General features: G+C 42.4%; 1 protein-coding gene across 8 annotated transcripts in view; it reads right to left on the reverse strand.

The window, feature by feature from the left end:
- The window catches only part of WDR97 (WD repeat domain 97), a 194,459-nt gene that overhangs the window by 134,755 nt on the left and 38,163 nt on the right, over positions 1-21,541 (reverse strand). For all 8 annotated transcript variants that reach the window (XM_069959750.1, XM_069959753.1, XM_069959752.1 and 5 more), the window contains 2 exons: positions 17,228-17,275; positions 13,909-14,121 (listed from right to left, as the gene is read on the reverse strand). In XM_069959750.1, the coding sequence (XP_069815851.1) occupies positions 13,909-14,121; positions 17,228-17,275 (261 nt within the window). The remainder of the gene's footprint in view (positions 1-13,908; positions 14,122-17,227; positions 17,276-21,541) is intronic.

Below are 21,541 nucleotides of genomic sequence, written 5' to 3' on the forward strand. Positions count from 1 at the left end.
GATACTATATTAGGGGATTGGATACTATGTGGGGCACTATATTAGGGGGATTGGATACAATGTGAGCACTATATTAGGGGGATTGGATACTATATTAGGGGGATTGGATACTATGTGGGCACTATATTAGGGGGATTGGATACTATATTAGGGGGATTGGATACTATGTGGGGCACTATATTAGGGGGATTGGATACAATGTGGGGCACTATATTAGGGGATTGGATACTATGTGGGGCACTATATTAGGGGGATTGGATACTATGTGGAGCACTATATTAGGGGGATTGGATACTATGTGGGCACTATTGGGGGGATTGGGTACTATGTAAGCACTATATTAGGGGGGTTGGATACTATGTGGGCACTATATTAGGGGAATTGGATACTATATTAGGGGATTGGATACTATGTGGAGCACTATATTAGGGGGATTGGATACTATGTGGAGCACTATATTAGGGGGATTGGATACTATGTGGGCACTATATTAGGGGATTGGATACTATGTGGGCACTATATTAGGGGGATTGGATACTATGTGGGGCACTATATTAGGGGGATTAGATACTATGTGGGCACTATATTGGGGGATTGGATACTATGTGGGGCACTATATTAGGGGGATTGGATACTATGTGGAACACTATATTATGGGGATTGGATACTATGTGGGCACTATATTAGGGGGATTGGATACTATGTGGGCACTATTAGGGGGATTGGATACTATGTGGAGCACTATATTAGGGGGATTGGATACTATGTGGGCACTATATTAGAGGGATTGGATACTATGTGGGCACTATATTAGGGGGATTGGATACTATATTAGGGGGATTGGATACTATGTGGGGCACTATATTAGGGGGATTGGATACAATGTGGCCACTATATTGGGGGATTGGATACTATGTGGGCACTATATTAGGGGGATTGGATACTATGTGGGCACTATATTAGGGGGATTGGATACTATATTAGGTGGATTGGATACTATGTGGGCACTATATTAGGGGGATTGGATACTATATTAGGGGGATTGGATACTATGTGGGGCACTATATTAGGGGGATTGGATAATATGTGGGGCACTATATTAGGGGGATTGGATACTATGTGGGCACTATATTAGGGGGATTGGATACTATATTAGGGGGATTGGATACTATGTGGGCACTATATTAGGGGGATTGGATATTATGTGGGGCACTATATTAGGGGGATTGGATACTATGTGGGGCACTATATTAGGGGATTGGATACTATGTGGGGCACTATATTAGGGGGATTGGATACTATGTGGGGCACTATATTAGGGGGATTGGATACTATATTAGGGGGATTGGATACTATGTGGGGCACTATATTAGGGGGATTGGATACTATGTGGGCACTATATTAAGGGGATTGGATACTATGTGGGGCACTATATTAGGGGGATTGGATACTATGTGGGCACTATATTAGGGGGATTGGATACAATGTGAGCACTATATTAGGGGGATTGGATACTATGTGGGCACCAGGCCCGGATTGGTAATCTGGCGGATCGGGCAAATGCCTTCTGGGCCGCAAAGATTACCAGTTAGTCCCGTTGCCCACTTGCATCAGCCTCCTGCGGCTGGCCGCCGCGCTGTTCACTCAGCCTCTGCCAGTTCGGGCTGGGCCGGCATATTCCCCCTGGTTCCCCCACCCCCCTTTCATACTTAAGTGAAGCAGACATGTCTCTCTCCTATAACCTGCTCGCTGACGGCATTTCCTGGACGTGTTGGAGAGGAACAGATTCCAGGAGGAGAGGAAGCTGCTGCCCCCTGCAGGACTGTCTGCTGATGACTGGAGCCGACAGGGCTGTCATGAGGGCATTATTGCTGCTGTAAGGGGCTGGCTGAGGTTTCACTCAGAGGGGGTCCCATTGCTGCTGCTGCCCCCTCCCCTTGTACGCACAGTGTGTGTGTATGTGTGTGTGTGTGTGTGTGTCTGTATGTATAAATGTGTGTCTGTCTGTATGTATATATGTATGCACAGTGTGTGTGTGTCTGTATGTATGTGTATATATGTATGAGCTGTGTGTATGTATGTATGTATGCATGCACATGGTGTGTCTGTATGTATATATGTATGCACAGTGTGTGTGTCTGTATATATATATATATATATATATGTATGCATGCAATGTGTGTGTGTCTGTCTGTATGTATATATGTATGCACAGTGTGTGTGTGTGTGTCTGTATGTGTATATATGTATGAGCTGTGTGTGTGTGTGTCTGTATGTATGTATGCACATGGTGTGTCTGTATGTATATATGTATGTATGCAGTGTGTGTGTGTGTGTCTGTATGTATGTATATATGTATGTATGCAGTGTGTGTGTGTGTATGTATGTATATATGTATGCATGCAAAGTCTGTCTGTGTGTGTGTGTATATATATATATATATATATATATATGTATGCATGCACAGTGTGTGTGTATGTATGTACTGACAAGAGGGTCTGTTGTCCAGCAGCATGGCAGAAACAGAAAACCTTCACACGCAGATTCCATATGCTAAATATATATTGGGCCAAGACTGAAGTTAAGGAATAGCAATGGAGGAATAGCATATTTGATATATATATTAATATTATTATATACGTTTACAGTATATTCTGTATACTCTGTATAGTATGTGGTATATTCTGTATACTCTGTATAGTATGTGGTATATTCTGTATACTCTGTATAGTATGTGGTATATTCTGTATACTCTGTATAGTAGGTGGTATACTCTGTATAGTATGTGGTATACTCTGTATAGTATGTGGTATATTCTGTATACTCTGTATAGTATGTGGTATATTCTGTATACTCTGTATAGTATGTGGTATATTCTGTATACTGTGTATAGTATGTTGTATATTCTGTATACTCTGTATAGTATGTGGTATACTCTGTATAGTATGTGGTATATTCTGTATACTCTGTATAGTATGTGGTATATTCTGTATACTCTGTATAGTATGTGGTATACTCTGTATAGTATGTGGTATATTCTGTATAGTATGTGGTATATTCTGTATACTCTGTATAGTATGTGGTATACTCTGTATAGTATGTGGTATATTCTGTATACTCTGTATAGTATGTGGTATATTCTGTATACTCTGTATAGTAGGTGGTATATTCTCTATAATGTGTATAGTATGTGGTATATTCTGTATACTCTGTATAGTATGTGGTATATTCTGTATACTCTGTATAGTATGTGGTATACTCTGTATACTCTGTATAGTATGTGGTATATTCTGTATAATGTGTATAGTACGTGGTATATTCTGTATACTCTGTATAGTATGTGGTATACTCTGTATACTCTGTATAGTACGTGGTATACTCTGTATAGTATGTGGTATATTCTGTATACTCTGTATAGTAGGTGGTATATTCTGTATACTCTGTATAGTATGTGGTATATTCTGTATAGTATGTGGTATATTCTGTATACTCTGTATAGTATGTGGTATATTCTGTATACTCTGTATAGTAGGTGGTATATTCTGTATACTCTGTATAGTATGTGGTATATTCTGTATAGTATGTGGTATATTCTGTATACTCTGTATAGTAGGTGGTATATTCTGTATACTCTGTATAGTATGTGGTATATTCTGTATAGTATGTGGTATATTCTATATACTCTGTATAGTATGTGGTATATTCTGTATAATGTGTATAGTATGTGGTATATTCTGTATAGTATGTGGTATACTCTGTATAGTATGTGGTATACTCTGTATAGTATGTGGTATATTCTGTATATTCTGTATAGTAGGTGGTATATTCTGTATACTCTGTATAGTATGTGGTATACTCTGTATAGTATGTGGTATATTCTGTATAGTATGTGGTATATTCTATATACTCTGTATAGTATGTGGTATATTCTGTATACTCTGTATAGTATGTGGTATACTCTGTATAGTATGTGGTATACTCTGTATAGTATGTGGTATATTCTGTATACTCTGTATAGTAGGTGGTATATTCTGTATACTCTGTATAGTATGTGGTATACTCTGTATAGTATGTGGTATATTCTGTATACTCTGTATAGTATGTGGTATATTCTGTATACTCTGTATAGTATGTGGTATATTCTGTATACTCTGTATAGTATGTGGTATATTCTGTATACTCTGTATAGTAGGTGGTATATTCTGTATACTCTGTATAGTAGGTGGTATATTCTGTATACTCTGTATAGTATGTGGTATATTCTGTATACTCTGTATAGTATGTGGTATATTCTGTATAGTATGTGGTATATTCTGTATACTCTGTATAGTAGGTGGTATATTCTGTATACTCTGTATAGTATGTGGTATATTCTGTATAATGTGTATAGTATGTGGTATATTCTGTATACTCTGTATAGTATGTGGTATATTCTGTATAATGTGTATAGTATGTGGTATATTCTGTATACTCTGTATAGTATGTGGTATACTCTGTATAGTATGTGGTATACTCTGTATAGTATGTGGTATATTCTGTATACTCTGTATAGTAGGTGGTATATTCTGTATACTCTGTAGAGTATGTGGTATATTCTGTATACTCTGTATAGTATGTGGTATATTCTGTCTACATCTGTATAGTATGTGGTTATACTCTGTATAGTAATGTGGTAATATTATGTATACTCTGTATAGTATGTGGTATATTCTGTATACTCTGTATAGTATGTGGTATATTCTGTATACTCTGTATAGTATGTGGTATATTCTGTATAGTATGTGGTATATTCTGTATACTGTGTATAGTATGTGGTATATTCTGTATACTCTGTATAGTAGGTGGTATATTCTGTATACTCTGTATAGTATGTGGTATATTCTGTATACTGTGTATAGTATGTGGTATATTCTGTATACTCTGTATAGTATGTGGTATATTCTGTATACTGTGTATAGTATGTGGTATACTCTGTATAGTATGTGGTATACTCTGTATAGTATGTGGTATATTCTGTATACTCTGTATAGTATGTGGTATATTCTGTATACTCTGTATAGTATGTGGTATATTCTGTATACTCATGTATAGTAAAGTGGTAATACTCTGTACTACTCTGTATAGTATGTGGTATATTCTGTATACTCTGTATAGTATGTGGTATATTCTGTATACTCTGTATAGTAGGTGGTATATTCTGTATACTCTGTATAGTAGGTGGTATATTCTGTATACTCTGTATAGTATGTGGTATACTCTGTATAGTAGGTGGTATATTCTGTATACTCTGTATAGTAGGTGGTATATTCTGTATACTCTGTATAGTAGGTGGTATATTCTGTATACTCTGTATAGTAGGTGGTATATTCTGTATACTCTGTATAGTAGGTGGTATATTCTGTATACTCTGTATAGTAGGTGGTATATTCTGTATACTCTGTATAGTATATGGTATACTCTGTATAGTATGTGGTATACTCTGTATAGTATGTGGTATATTCTGTATACTCTGTATAGTATGTGGTATATTCTGTATACTCTGTATAGTATGTGGTATATTCTCTATAATGTGTATAGTATGTGGTATATTCTGTATACTCTGTATAGTATGTGGTATATTCTCTATAATGTGTATAGTATGTGGTATATTCTGTATACTCTGTATAGTATGTGGTATATTCTGTATACTCTGTATAGTATGTGGTATATTCTGTATACTCTGTATAGTAGGTGGTATATTCTATATACACTGTATAGTATGTGGTATATTCTGTATACTCTGTATAGTATGTGGTATATTCTGTATACTCTGTATACTTTGTATAGTATGTGGCATATTCTGTATACTCTGTATAGTATGTGGTATATTCTGTATACTCTGTATAGTATGTGGTATATTCTGTATACTCTGTATAGTATGTGGTATACTCTGTATAGTATGTGGTATATTCTGTAAACTCTGTATAGTATGTAGTATATTCTGTATAGTATGTGGTATATTCTGTATACTCTGTATACTTTGTATAGTATGTGGCATATTCTGTATACTCTGTATAGTATGTGGTATATTCTGTATACTCTGTATAGTATGTGGTATATTCTGTATACTCTGTATAGTATGTGGTATATTCTGTATACTCTGTATAGTAGGTGGTATATTCTGTATACTCTGTATAGTATGTGGTATATTCTGTATCGTATGTGGTATATTCTGTATACTCTGTATAGTATGTGGTATATTCTGTATACTCTGTATAGTATGTGGTATATTCTGTATACTTTGTATAGTATGTGGTATATTCTGTATACTCTATAGTATGTGGTATATTCTGTATACTCTGTATAGTAAGTGGTATATTCTGTATACTCTGTATAGTATGTGGTATATTCTGTATACTCTGTATAGTATGTGGTATATTCTGTATACTCTGTATAGTATGTGGTATACTCTGTATAGTAGGTGGTATATTCTGTATACTCTGTATAGTAGGTGGTATATTCTGTATAGTAGGTGGTATATTCTGTATACTCTGTATAGTATGTGGTATATTCTGTATACTCTGTATAGTAGGTGTATATTCTGTATACTCTGTATAGTATGTGGTATATTCTGTATACTCTGTATAGTAGGTGGTATATTCTGTATACTCTGTATAGTATGGTGGTATATCTGTATACTCTGTAGATAGGTGTATAATTCTGTATACTCTGTATAGTAGGTGGTATATTCTGTATAGTAGGTGGTATATTCTGTATACTCTGTATAGTAGGTGGGTATATTCTGTATACTCTGTATAGTAGGTGGTATATTCTGTATACTCTGTATATAGTTGTGGTATATTCTGTATACCTCTGTATAGTATGTGGTATATTCTGTATACTCTGTATAGTATGTGGTATATTCTGATACTCTGTATGTATGTGGTATACTCTGTATAGTATGTGGTATATTCTGTATACTCCTGTATTATGTGGTATACTCTGTATACTCTGTATAGTATGTGGTATATTCTGTATACTCTGTAATAGTATGTGGTATATTCTGTATCTCTGTATAGTAAGTGGTATATTCTGTATACTCTGTATAGTATGTGGTATACTCTGTATAGTATGTGGTATATTCTGTATAATCTGTATAGTATGTGGTATATTCTGTATACTCTGTATAGTATGTGGTATATTCTGTATACTCTGTATAGTATGTGGTATAGTCTGTATAGTATGTGGTATACTCTGTATAGTCTGTATAGTATGTGGTATATTCTGTATACTCTGTATAGTATGTGGTATACTCTGTATACTCTGTATAGTATGTGGTATATTCTGTATACTCTGTATAGTATGTGGTATATTCTGTATACTCTGTATAGTATGTGGTATAGTCTGTATAGTATGTGGTATATTCTGTATACTGTGTATAGTATGTGGTATATTCTGTATACTGTGTAGTATGTGGTATATTCTGTATACTCTGTATAGTATGTGGTATATTCTGTATACTCTGTATAGTATTTGGTATACTCTGTATACTCTGTATAGTATGTGGTATACTCTGTATAGTATGTGGTATATTCTGTATACTCTGTATAGTATGTGTATACTCTATAGTATGTGGTATATTCTGTATACTCTGTATAGTATGTGGTATATTCGGTATACTCTGTATAGTATGTGGTATATTCTGTATACTCTGTATAGTATGTGGTATATTCTGTATACTCTGTATAGTAGGTGGTATATTCTGTATACTCTGTATAGTATGTGGTATAGTCTGTATAGTATGTGGTATACTCTGTATAGTATGTGGTATATCCTGTATACTCTGTATAGTATGTGGCATATTCTGTATACTCTGTATAGTATGTGGTATATTCTGTATACTCTGTATAGTATGTGGTATATTCTGTATACTCTGTATAGTAAGTGGCATATTCTGTATACTCTGTATAGTAGGTGGTATATTCTGTATACTCTGTATAGTATGTGGTTTATTCTGTATACTCTGTATAGTATATGGTATACTCTGTATAGTATGTGGTATACTCTGTATACTCTGTATAGTATGTGGTATATTCTGTATACTCTGTATAGTAGGTGGTATATTCTGTATACTCTGTATAGTATGTGGTATATTCTGTATAGTATGTGGTATATTCTATATACTCTGTATAGTATGTGGTATATTCTGTATAATGTGTATAGTATGTGGTATATTCTGTATACTCTGTATAGTATGTGGTATATTCTGTATACTCTGTATAGTATGTGGTATACTCTGTATAGTATGTGGTATACTCTGTATAGTATGTGGTATATTCTGTATACTCTGTATAGTAGGTGGTATATTCTGTATACTCTGTATAGTATGTGGTATATTCTGTATAGTATGTGGTATATTCTATATCCCTGTATAGTATGTGGTATATTCTGTATAATGTTATAGTATGTGGTATATTCTGTATACTCTGTATAGTATGTGGTATATTCTGTATACTCTGTATAGTATGTGGTATACTCTGTATAGTATGTGGTATACTCTGTATAGTATGTGGTATATTCTGTATACTCTGTATAGTAGGTGGTATATTCTGTATACTCTGTATAGTATGTGGTATACTCTGTATAGTATGTGGTATATTCTGTATACTCTGTATAGTATGTGGTATATTCTGTATACTCTGTATAGTATGTGGTATATTCTGTATACTCTGTATAGTATGTGGTATATTCTGTATAGTATGTGGTATATTCTGTATACTGTGTATAGTATGTGGTATATTCTGTATACTCTGTATAGTATGTGGTATATTTTGTATACTCTGTATAGTATGTGGTATATTCTGTATACTGTGTATAGTATGTGGTATATTCTGTATACTGTGTAGTATGTGGTATATTCTGTATACTGTGTATAGTATGTGGTATATTCTGTATACTCTGTATAGTATGTGGTATATTCTGTATACTGTGTATAGTATGTGGTATATTCTGTATACTCTGTATAGTATGTGGTATACTCTGTATAGTATGTGGTATATTTTGTATACTGTGTATAGTATGTGGTATATTCTGTATACTGTGTATAGTATGTGGTATATTCTGTATACTCTGTATAGTATGTGGTATACTCTGTATAGTATGTGGTATACTCTGTATAGTATGTGGTATACTCTGTATAGTATGTGGTATACTCTGTATAGTATGTGGTATATTCTGTATACTGTGTATAGTATGTGGTATATTCTGTATACTCTGTATAGTATGTGGTATACTCTGTATAGTATGTGGTATATTCTGTATACTCTGTATAGTAAGTGGTATACTCTGTATACTCTGTATAGTATGTGGTATATTCTGTATACTCTGTATAGTATGTGGTATATTCTGTATACTCTGTATAGGTAGGTGGTATATTCTGTAATACTCTGTATAGTAGGTGGTATACTCTGTATAGTATGTGGTATAATTCTGTATACTCTGTATAGTATGTGGTATATTCTGTATACTCTGTATAGTATGTGGTATATTCTGTATACTCTGTATAGTAGGTGGTATATTCTGTATACTCTGTATAGTAGGTGGTATATTCTGTATACTCTGTATAGTAGGTGGTATATTCTGTATACTCTGTATAGTAGGTGGTATATTCTGTATACTCTGTATAGTATGTGGTATATTCTGTATACTCTGTATAGTATGTGGTATATTCTGTATACTCTGTATAGTATATGGTATACTCTGTATAGTATGTGGTATACTCTGTATAGTATGTGGTATATTCTGTATACTCTGTATAGTATGTGGTATATTCTCTATAATGTGTATAGTATGTGGTATATTCTGTATACTCTGTATAGTATGTGGTATATTCTGTATACTCTGTATAGTATGTGGTATATTCTGTATACTCTGTATAGTATGTGGTATATTCTGTATACTCTGTATAGTAGGTGGTATATTCTATATACACTGTATAGTATGTGGTATATTCTGTATACTCTGTATAGTATGTGGTATATTCTGTATACTCTGTATAGTATGTGGTATATTCTGTAAACTCTGTATAGTATGTAGTATATTCTGTATAGTATGTGGTATATTCTGTATACTCTGTATACTTTGTATAGTATGTGGCATAGTTCTTGTATACTCTGTATAGTATGTGGTATATTCTGTATACTCTGTATACGTATGTGGTATATTCTGTATACTCTGTATAGTAGGTGGTATATTCTGTATACTCTGTATAGTAGGTGGTATATTCTGTATACTCTGTATAGTATGTGGTATATTCTGTATACTCTGTATAGTATGTGGTATATTCTGTATACTTTGTATAGTATGTGGTATATTCTGTATACTCTATAGTATGTGGTATATTCTGTATACTCTGTATAGTAAGTGGTATATTCTGTATACTCTGTATAGTATGTGGTATACTCTGTATAGTATGTGGTATATTCTGTATACTCTGTATAGTATGTGGTATATTCTGTATACTCTGTATAGTATGTGGTATACTCTGTAGAGTATGTGGTATATTCTGTATACTCTGTATAGTAGGTGGTATATTCTGTATACTCTGTATAGTATGTGGTATATTCTGTATACTCTGTATAGTATGTGGTATATTCTGTATACTCTGTATAGTAGGTGGTATATTTCTGTATACTCTGTATAGTAGGTGGTATATTCTGTATAATCTGTATAGTAGGTGGTATATTCTGTATAGTAGGTGGTATATTCTGTTATACTCTGTATAGTAGGTGGGTATAATTCTGTAACTCTGTATAGTAGGTGGTATATTCTGTATACTCTGTATAGTATGTGGTATATTCTGTATACTCTGTATAGTAGGTGGTATATTCTGTATACTCTGTATAGTAATTGGTTATACTCTGTATAGTAGTTGGTATATTCTGTATAGTATGTGGTATATTCTGTATACTCTGTATAGTATGTGGTATACTCTGTATAGTATGTGGTATATTCTGTATACTCTGTATAGTATGTGGTATACTCTGTATAGTCTGTATAGTATGTGGTATATTCTGTATACTCTGTATAGTATGTGGTATACTCTGTATACTCTGTATAGTATGTGGTATATTCTGTATACTCTGTATAGTATGTGGTATATTCTGTATACTCTGTATAGTATGTGGTATAGTCTGTATAGTATGTGGTATACTCTGTATAGTATGTGGTATATTCTGTATACTCTGTATAGTATGTGGTATATTCTGTATACTCTGTATAGTATGTGGTATATTCTGTATACTCTGTATAGTATGTGTATACTCTATAGTATGTGGTATATTCTGTATACTCTGTATAGTATGTGGTATACTCTGTATAGTATGTGGTATATTCTGTATACTCTGTATAGTATGTGGTATATTCTGTATACTCTGTATAGTATGTGGTATATTCTGTATAGTATGTGGTATATTCTGTATACTCTGTGTGTGTGTCTGTATACTGGGCCTACACACACACACACACACATCTGTATACTGGGCCTACACACACACACATCTGTATACTGGTCCTACACACACACACACACACATCTGTATACTGGGCCTACACACACACACACACATCTGTATACTGGGCCTACACACACACATCTGTATACTGGGCCTACACACACACACACATCTGTATACTGGGCCTACACACACACACACATCTGTATACTGGGCCTACACACACACACATCTGTATACTGGGCCTACACACACACACATCTGTATACTGGGCCTACACACACACACATCTGTATACTGGGCCTACACACACACACATCTGTATACTGGGCCTACACACACACATCTGTATACTGGGCCTACACACACACACACACCTGTATACTGGGCCTACACACACACACCTGTATACTGGGCCTACACACACACACACACATCTGTATACTGGGCCTACAGACACACACATCTGTATACTGGGCCTACACACACACACATCTGTATACTGGGCCTACACACACACACATCTGTATACTGGGCCTACACACACACACACATCTGTATACTGGGCCTACACACACACACACATCTGTATACTGGGCCTACACACACACACACACACATCTGTATACTGGGCCTACACACACACACACACACACATCTGTATACTGGGCCTACACACACACACACATCTGTATACTGGGCCTACACACACACACACATCTGTATACTGGGCCTACACACACACACACATCTGTATACTGGGCCTACACACACACACACATCTGTATACTGGGCCTACACACACACACACATCTGTATACTGGGCCTACACACACACACACATCTGTATACTGGGCCTACACACACACACACACATCTGTATACTGGGCCTACACACACACACACACATCTGTATACTGGGCCTACACACACACACACATCTGTATACTGGGCCTACACACACACACACATCTGTATACTGGGCCTACACACACACACACACACATCTGTATACTGGGCCTACACACACACACACACATCTGTATACTGGCCCTACACACCTGTATACTGGTCCTACACACACACACACACACACATCTGTATACTGGTCCTACACACACACACACACACACCTGTATACTGGTCCTACACACACACACACACACATCTGTATACTGGTCCTACACACACACACACACACATCTGTATACTGGTCCTACACACACACACACACACATCTGTATACTGGTCCTACACACACACACACACATCTGTATACTGGTCCTACACACACACACACACATCTGTATACTGGTCCTACACACACACACATCTGTATACTGGTCCTACACACACACACATCTGTATACTGGTCCTACACACACACACACACACATCTGTATACTGGGCCTACACACACATCTGTATACTGGGCCTACACACACACACATCTGTATACTGGGCCTACACACACACATCTGTATACTGGGCCTACACACACATCTGTATACTGGTCCTACACACACACACACATCTGTATACTGGGCCTACACACACATCTGTATACTGGTCCTACACACACACACACATCTGTATACTGGGCCTACACACACACACACACACACACACATCTATCTGTATACTGGTCCTACACACACATCTGTATACTGGGCCTATACACACACACACATCTGTATACTGGGCCTACACACACACATCTGTATACTGGGCCTACACACACACATCTGTACACTGGTCCTACACACACATCTGTATACTGGGCCTACACACACACACACACACATCTGTATACTGGGCCTACACACACACACACACACACACCTGTATACTGGTCCTACACACACACACATCTGTATACTGGTCCTACACACACATCTGTATACTGGGCCTACACACACACACACATCTGTATACTGGGCCTACACACACACACACATCTGTATACTGGTCCTACACACACATCTGTATACTGGGCCTACACACACACACACACCTGTACACTGGTCCTACACACACACACATCTGTATACTGGTCCTACACACACACACACATCTGTATACTGGGCCTACACACACACACATCTGTATACTGGGCCTACACACACACACACATCTGTATACTGGTCCTACACACACACACACCTGTATACTGGTCCTACACACACACACACATCTGTATACTGGTCCTACACACACACACACACACACATCTGTATACTGGTCCTACACACACACACACACACACATCTGTATACTGGTCCTACACACACACACACACACACACACATCTGTATACTGGTCCTACACACACACACACATCTGTATACTGAGCCTACACACACACTCACACACACACACACATCTGTATACTGGTCCTACACTACATCCCAGTCACCTCAGCATCTGGGAGGATCCCAGAGAACCAGCTCTGATCCTGGAACTGGAGGACGAAGGACGGGATCCCTGGGGATCTCTGCAGGTTCCTCACAGGCGGCTCCTCTTCCATGTAGGTTACACATGAAGTGGTATACGGCTTATCCACAGCGGGAGGAGACAGAGGTAGAGGTGGCAGGGGAGTCTGCACAGAGACAGCGGCCTCCGGGAACGTCTAAGAGTATAAGGTAAAAGATTGACAGATCATTAGGAAAAGACAGCAGTGCCAGGGGAGGAGGAGGGGGCAGTGCCAGGGGAGGAGGGGGCTGTGCCAGGGGAGGAGGAGGGAGCTGTGCCAGGGGAGGAGGGAGCTGTGCCAGGGGAGGAGGAGGGGGCTGTGCCAGGGGAGGAGGAGGGAGCTGTGCCAGGGGAGGAGGGAGCTGTGCCAGGGGAGGAGGAGGGGCAGTGCCAGGGGAGGAGGAGGGGGGCTGTGCCAGGGGAGGAGGAGGGGGCTGTGCCAGGGGAGGAGGGGGCTGTGCCAGGGGGGGAGGAGGAGGGGCTGTGCCAGGGGGGGGGGAGGAGGGGGCTGTGCCAGGGGGGGGGGGGAGGAGGGGGCTGTGCCAGGGGGGGGGGAGGAGGGGGCAGTGCCGGGGGGGGAGGAGGGGGCAGTGCCGGGGGGGGGGATGGAGGGGGCAGTGCCAGGGGGGGAGGAGGAGGGGGCAGTGCCAGGGGGGGAGGAGGCTGTGTGGGGGTCCCCTCTGTGATACTACAGCTGGGGGTCCCCTCTGTGATACTACGGCTGGGGGTCCCCTCTGTGATACTACAGCTGGGGGTCCCCTCTGTGATACTACAGCTGGGGGTCCCCTCTGTGATACTACAGCTGGGGGTCATCTCTGTGATACTACAGCCGGGGGTCCCCTCTGTGATACTACAGCCGGGGGTCCCCTCTGTGATACTACAGCCGGGGGTCCCCTCTGTGATACTACAGCCGGGGATCCCCTCTGTGATACTACAGCTGGGGGTCCCCTCTGTGATACTACAGCCGGGGATCCCCTCTGTGATACTACAGCTGGGGGTCCCCCATCTAGATTAATGGTCGGCTGAAAAGTCACTTTTTGTGTTTACCCTCTGGCCAAAAGCCGAGACCGCAACTCCTGCGACGGCGCAGCCAATACAGCATCATGAGAAGAGTTACGGCCGAGCCTGCGCCATTCACCATATGGACTGAATTGCCGGCAATATCTTTCCTAAAAGGACGGACAGCGAATTCTTGATCACTTATACGTCTCCCACCAAAGGCCGCGCTAAAGGTGAAATTGATATGATGGAATCTATTGTTTGTAGCAGATGATCAGCCGGTCGTCTATAACCCGGCCTGCCCAGACTGAAGAAACAGAATCATTGGCGTCCCACATGGACAGATATATATATATTTGTCTCCATGGACGCTCCTTATATTTGCAGATAATATTCCATGTCATTCTCCAGGAGATACTGTATGTACCGTACTCACACATGGATACAAATACCCAAATCAACGGGACATGAAGCCGCCATCATGGATAAAGCTCAGAGTAATTCTAATGGCTGGAGGTAGTGGTCCACCCAATCCCTGGAACAATAGGCCGGGGTGGTGGAGGGAACCTTGGGCAATGACTGGGGGTTACAGGATCAGGTACCCATAAATAATGGTACAGCTTCTGAGTGAGAACCCTCCTGACCTGTTTGTTTGGGCTTTCCTGGTAGTTTTCTATACTGACAGCCATCCCCCATTACAGACTATGAGGTTGGAGTTCTTCTGTAAGTGTTCCAGGGCTAATCTCTCATGACTGGTCAGATAGCCGCGTCCCTTACTCTCCATAGCATTGTGCACTAAGTCTATGCGGGAGGCTACAGGATAGAAACCAGGGGGCTAGCTTTGGGAGCGATATTGTCCTGTCAGTCGCTTTCCAATGTATATTAGTGCAGATTACAGCCGTATCTGAGAAGCCGGACTATGGGCCATCTCCCTCACTATTCTCATTATACCCTCCATCTTCTTCAAGCTGACTCGAAATCTATTTGTATCTAATATGCTGCAAAATAAGTCAAGATTGCATGTTGGAACAAAGTATAGAGAAAGCTGAGCGTGATAATATAAGTGGGGGGGCTTAGAAAAGTCTCCTGCTCTGTAAGTTCTTGTTCACACCTGTGCACATCCTCCTGTTCCTGGTAAGACACCCAATCCAGTCTTTGTTACAGCATATAGACATCAAATCAACGTAGCTACAATTCATGGGGCCCCATAACTAAAAACTGTATGGGCCCCCCTCCTCCACACACACATATATATATATATATATATATATATATATTAGGCTTAGTGATGTAGCCAAAAATAATCTCTCTTATGGCCAAAGGCAGAATCCTGTCTGCGGCTACGAGAGTGACTGGCGGAGTAGAGAGCGAGTCGACTGTATCTAACTATACAGGCCCATTAGGAACGATTATGGTTAAACCTTCTGCTTAACCCCTTATGTACTGCTGTATGTAAGTGACCCAAAGTTCACTCACATGCCACAACATTAAAAGGGGTTAAAAAGCACAACACAGGGAGCTCCACTGCTTGTGCACTGATAACCTTTGACCTCTGCAGGACCTCTGGAGAGCAGAGGTCAGGGGTTATCAGAGCAGTGAAGCAGAGAGCTCCTTGTCTTCTCCTCTTCAAGCATTTTTTGTCTTGCAGCATGTAAATGGACTTTGGGTCACTTACACACAGCAGTACATAAGGGGTTAAGCGGACACAGGATAGTTCTCATCTTCCCTTAGCATTCCGGGGCCTCCCTCCTGCAGGGGCCCGATAGCAGCTGCCTGGCTGCCTCTATGGTAGCTACCTCACTGGTCATGGACTATGGAGTGTTCTTGTTTTAAACAATAAAGGACAATTGCATCGGACCCCATGCTATGGTGCTGGACATTTATTGACCTCTATAGACATGGCTGCATGACCTCTACAGATGTGGCCGATTGACCTCATCCTGAGAAAATCAATTCCCCATCCAGTTATTTGGGGGCTAAACTGTGCGACTAAAGGGGTTAATATTCTCTCAAAGGAACGGAATTCTGCCTCACACTAGCCCTGGGGTGCAATGCTCTGTGTGTAACCCTGGGGTGCAATGCTCTGTGTGTAACCCTGGGGTGCAATGCTCTGTGTGTAACCCTGGGGTGCAATGCTCTGTGTGTAACCCTGGGGTGCAATGCTCTGTGTGTAACCCTGGGGTGCAATGCTCTGTGTGTAACCCCGGGGGGCCGCCCAGGGTGAGGAAGCACATTATGGGGCACAATTACACTATCTAGCTTACCTTGGTCTGCACCGGATGTGGCCTGGGAATCCGAGACAGGCGGGTGACCTACAAGAACAAGAGAGTCACATATGTCAGCGGCCGTCACCCTCTACCCATCACTGCCCTGGCACCATACTGTATATACGCTTACCGCACAGTCCTGACCCTCTACCCATCACTGCCCTGGCACCATACTGTATATACGCTTACCGCACAGTCCTGACCCTGTACCCATCACTGCCCTGGCACCATACTGTATATACGCTTACCGCACAGTCCTGACCCTCTACCCATCACTGCCCTGGCACCATACTGTATATACGCTTACCGCACAGTCCTGACCCTCTACCCATCACTGCCCTGGCACCATACTGTATATACGCTTACCGCACAGTCCTGACCCTCTACCCATCACTGCCCTGGCACCATACTGTATATACGCTTACCGCACAGTCCTGACCCTCTACCCATCACTGCCCTGGCACCATACTGTATATACGCTTACCGCACAGTCCTGACCCTCTACCCATCACTGCCCCTGGCACCATACTGTATATACGCTTACCGCACAGTCCTGACCCCTCTACCCATCACTGCCCTGGCACCATACTGTATATACGCTTACCGCACAGTCCTGACCCTGTACCCATCACTGCCCTGGCACCATACTGTATATACGCTTACCGCACAGTCCTGACCCTCTACCCATCACTGCCCTGGCACCATACTGTATATACGCTTACCGCACAGTCCTGACCCTGTACCCATCACTGCCCTGGCACCATACTGTATATACGCTTACCGCACAGTCCTAACCCTCTACCCATCACTGCCCTGGCACCATACTGTATATACGCTTACCGCACAGTCCTGACCCTCTACCCATCACTGCTCTGGCACCATACTGTATATACGCTTACCGCACAGTCCTGACCCTCTACCCATCACTGCCCTGGCACCATACTGTATATACGCTTACCGCACAGTCCTGACCCTGTACCCATCACTGCCCTGGCACCATACTGTATATACGCTTACCGCACAGTCCTGACCCTCTACCCATCACTGCCCTGGCACCATACTGTATATACGCTTACCGCACAGTCCTGACCCTGTACCCATCACTGCCCTGGCACCATACTGTATATACGCTTACCGCACAGTCCTGACCCTGTATCCATCACTGCCCTGGCACCATACTGTATATACGCTTACCGCACAGTCCTGACCCTCTACCCATCACTGCCCCTGGCACCATACTGTATATACGCTTACCGCACAGTCCTGACCCTGTATCCATCACTGCCCTGGCACCATACTGTATATAGCGCTTTACCGCACAGTCCTGACCCTGTACCCATCACTGCCCTGGCACCATACTGTATATACGCTTACCGCACAGTCCTGACCCTCTACCCATCACTGCCCTGGCACCATACTGTATATACGCTTACCCGCACAGTCCTGACCCTTACCCATCACTGCTCTGGCACCATACTGTTATATACGCTTACCGCACAGTCCTGACCCTCTACCCATCACTGCCCTGGCACCATACTGTATATACGCTTACCGCACAGTCCTGACCCTCTACCCATCACTGCCCTGGCACCATACTGTATATACGCTTACCGCACAAGTCCGACCCTCTACCCATCACTGCCCTGGCACCATACTGTATATACGCTTACCGCACAGTCCTGACCCTCTACCCATCACTGCCCCTGGCAACATACTGTATATACGCTTACCGCACAGTCCTGACACCTCTTACCCATCACTGCCCTGGCACCATACTGTATATACGCTTACCGCACAGTCCTGACCCTCTACCCATCACTGCCCTGGCACCATACTGTATATACGCTTACCGCACAGTCCTGACCCTCTCCCCATCACTGCCCTGGCACCTACTATGATACCTTACCGCACAGTCCTGACCCTCTACCCATCACTGCCCTGGCACCATACTGTATATACGCTTACCGCACAGTCCTGACCCTCTACCCATCACTGCCCTGGCACCATACTGTATATACGCTTACCGCACAGTCCTGACCCTGTACCCATCCACTGCCCCTGGCACCATACTGTATATACGCTTAACCGCACAGTCCCTGACCCTGTACCCATCACTGCCCTGGCACCATACTGTATATACCTTACCGCACAGAGTCCTGACCCTCTACCCATCACTGCCCCTGCACCATACTGTATATACGCTTACCGCAACAGTCCTGACCCTCTACCCATCACTGCCCTGGCACCATACTGTATATACGCTTACCGCACAGTCCTGACCCTCTACCCATGACTGCCCTGGCACCATACTGTATATACGCTTACCGCACAGTCCTGACCCTCTACCCATCACTGCCCTGGCACCATACTGTATATACGCTTACCGCACAGTCCTGACCCTGTACCCATCACTGCCCTGGCACCATACTGTATATACGCTTACCGCACAGTCCTGACCCTGTACCCATCACTGCCCTGGCACCATACTGTATATACGCTTACCGCACAGTCCTGACCCTGTATCCATCACTGCCCTGGCACCATACTGTATATACGCTTACCGCACAGTCCTGACCCTGTACCCATCACTGCCCTGGCACCATACTGTATATACGCTTACCGCACAGTCCTGACCCTCTACCCATCACTGCCCTGGCACCATACTGTATATACGCTTACCGCACAGTCCTGACCCTGTACCCATCACTGCCCTGGCACCATACTGTATATACGCTTACCGCACAGTCCTGACCTCTACCCAGACTTGCCCTGGCACCATACTGTATATACGCTACCCGCACAGTCCTGACCCTGTACCCATCACTGCCCTGGCACCATACTGTATATACGCTTACCGCACAGTCCTGACCCTGTACCCACACTGCCCTGGCACCATACTGTATATACGCTTACCGCACAGTCCTGACCCTCTACCCATCACTGCCCTGGCACCATACTGTATATACGCTTACCGCACAGTCCTGACCCTTGTACCATCACTGCCCTGGCCCCATACTGTATTACCTTACCGCACAGTTCCTGACCCTCTACCCATCACTTGCCCTGGCACCATACTGTATATACGCTACCGCACAGTCCCTGACCCTCTACCCATCACTGTGCCCTGGCACCATAATGTATATACGCTTACCGCACAGTCCTGACCCTGTACCCATCACTGCCCCTGGCACCATACTGTATATACGCTTACCGCACAGTCCGGACCCTGTACCCATCACTGCCCTGGCACCATACTGTATATACGCTTACCGCACAGTCCTGACCCTCTACCCATCACTGCCCTGGCACCATACTGTATATACGCTTACCGCACAGTCCTGACCCTCTACCCATCACTGCCCTGGCACCATACTGTATATACGCTTACCGCACAGTCCTGACCCTCTACCCATCACTGCCCTGGCACCATACTGTATATACGCTTACCGCACAGTCCTGACCCTGTACCCATCACTGCCCTGGCACCATACTGTATATACGCTTACCGCACAGTCCTGACCCTGTACCCATGACTGCCCTGGCACCATACTGTATATACGCTTACCGCACAGTCCTGACCCTCTACCCATCACTGCCCTGGCACCATACTGTATATACGCTTACCGCACAGTCCTGACCCTGTACCCATCACTGCCCTGGCACCATACTGTATATACGCTTACCGCACAGTCCTGACCCTGTACCCATCACTGCCCTGGCACCATACTGTATATACGCTTACCGCACAGTCCTGACCCTGTATCCATCACTGCCCTGGCACCATACTGTTATATAGCTTACCCGCACAGTCCTTGACCCTGTACACATCACTCTGCCCTGGCACCATACTGTATATACAGGCTTACCGCACAGTCCTGACCCTCTACTACCCATCACTGCCCTGGCACCATACTGTATATACGCTTACCGCACAGTCCCTGACCTGTACCCATCACTGCCCTGGCACCATACTGTATATACGCTTACCGCACAGTCCTGACCCTCTACCCATGACTGCCCTGGCACCATACTGTATATACGCTTACCGCACAGTCCTGACCCTGTACCCATCACTGCCCTGGCACCATACTGTATATACGCTTACCGCACAGTCCTGACCCTGTACCCATCACTGCCCTGGCACCATACTGTATATACGCTTACCGCACAGTCCTGACCCTCTACCCATCACTGCCCTGGCACCATACTGTATATACGCTTACCGCACAGTCCTGACCCTGTACCTCACTGCCCTGGCACCATACTGTATATACGCTTACCGCACAGTCCTGACCCTCTACCCATCACTGC

Source organism: Dendropsophus ebraccatus, chromosome 2, assembly GCF_027789765.1.
Source record: "Dendropsophus ebraccatus isolate aDenEbr1 chromosome 2, aDenEbr1.pat, whole genome shotgun sequence".
NCBI classification, from domain to species: Eukaryota; Metazoa; Chordata; class Amphibia; order Anura; family Hylidae; genus Dendropsophus; species Dendropsophus ebraccatus.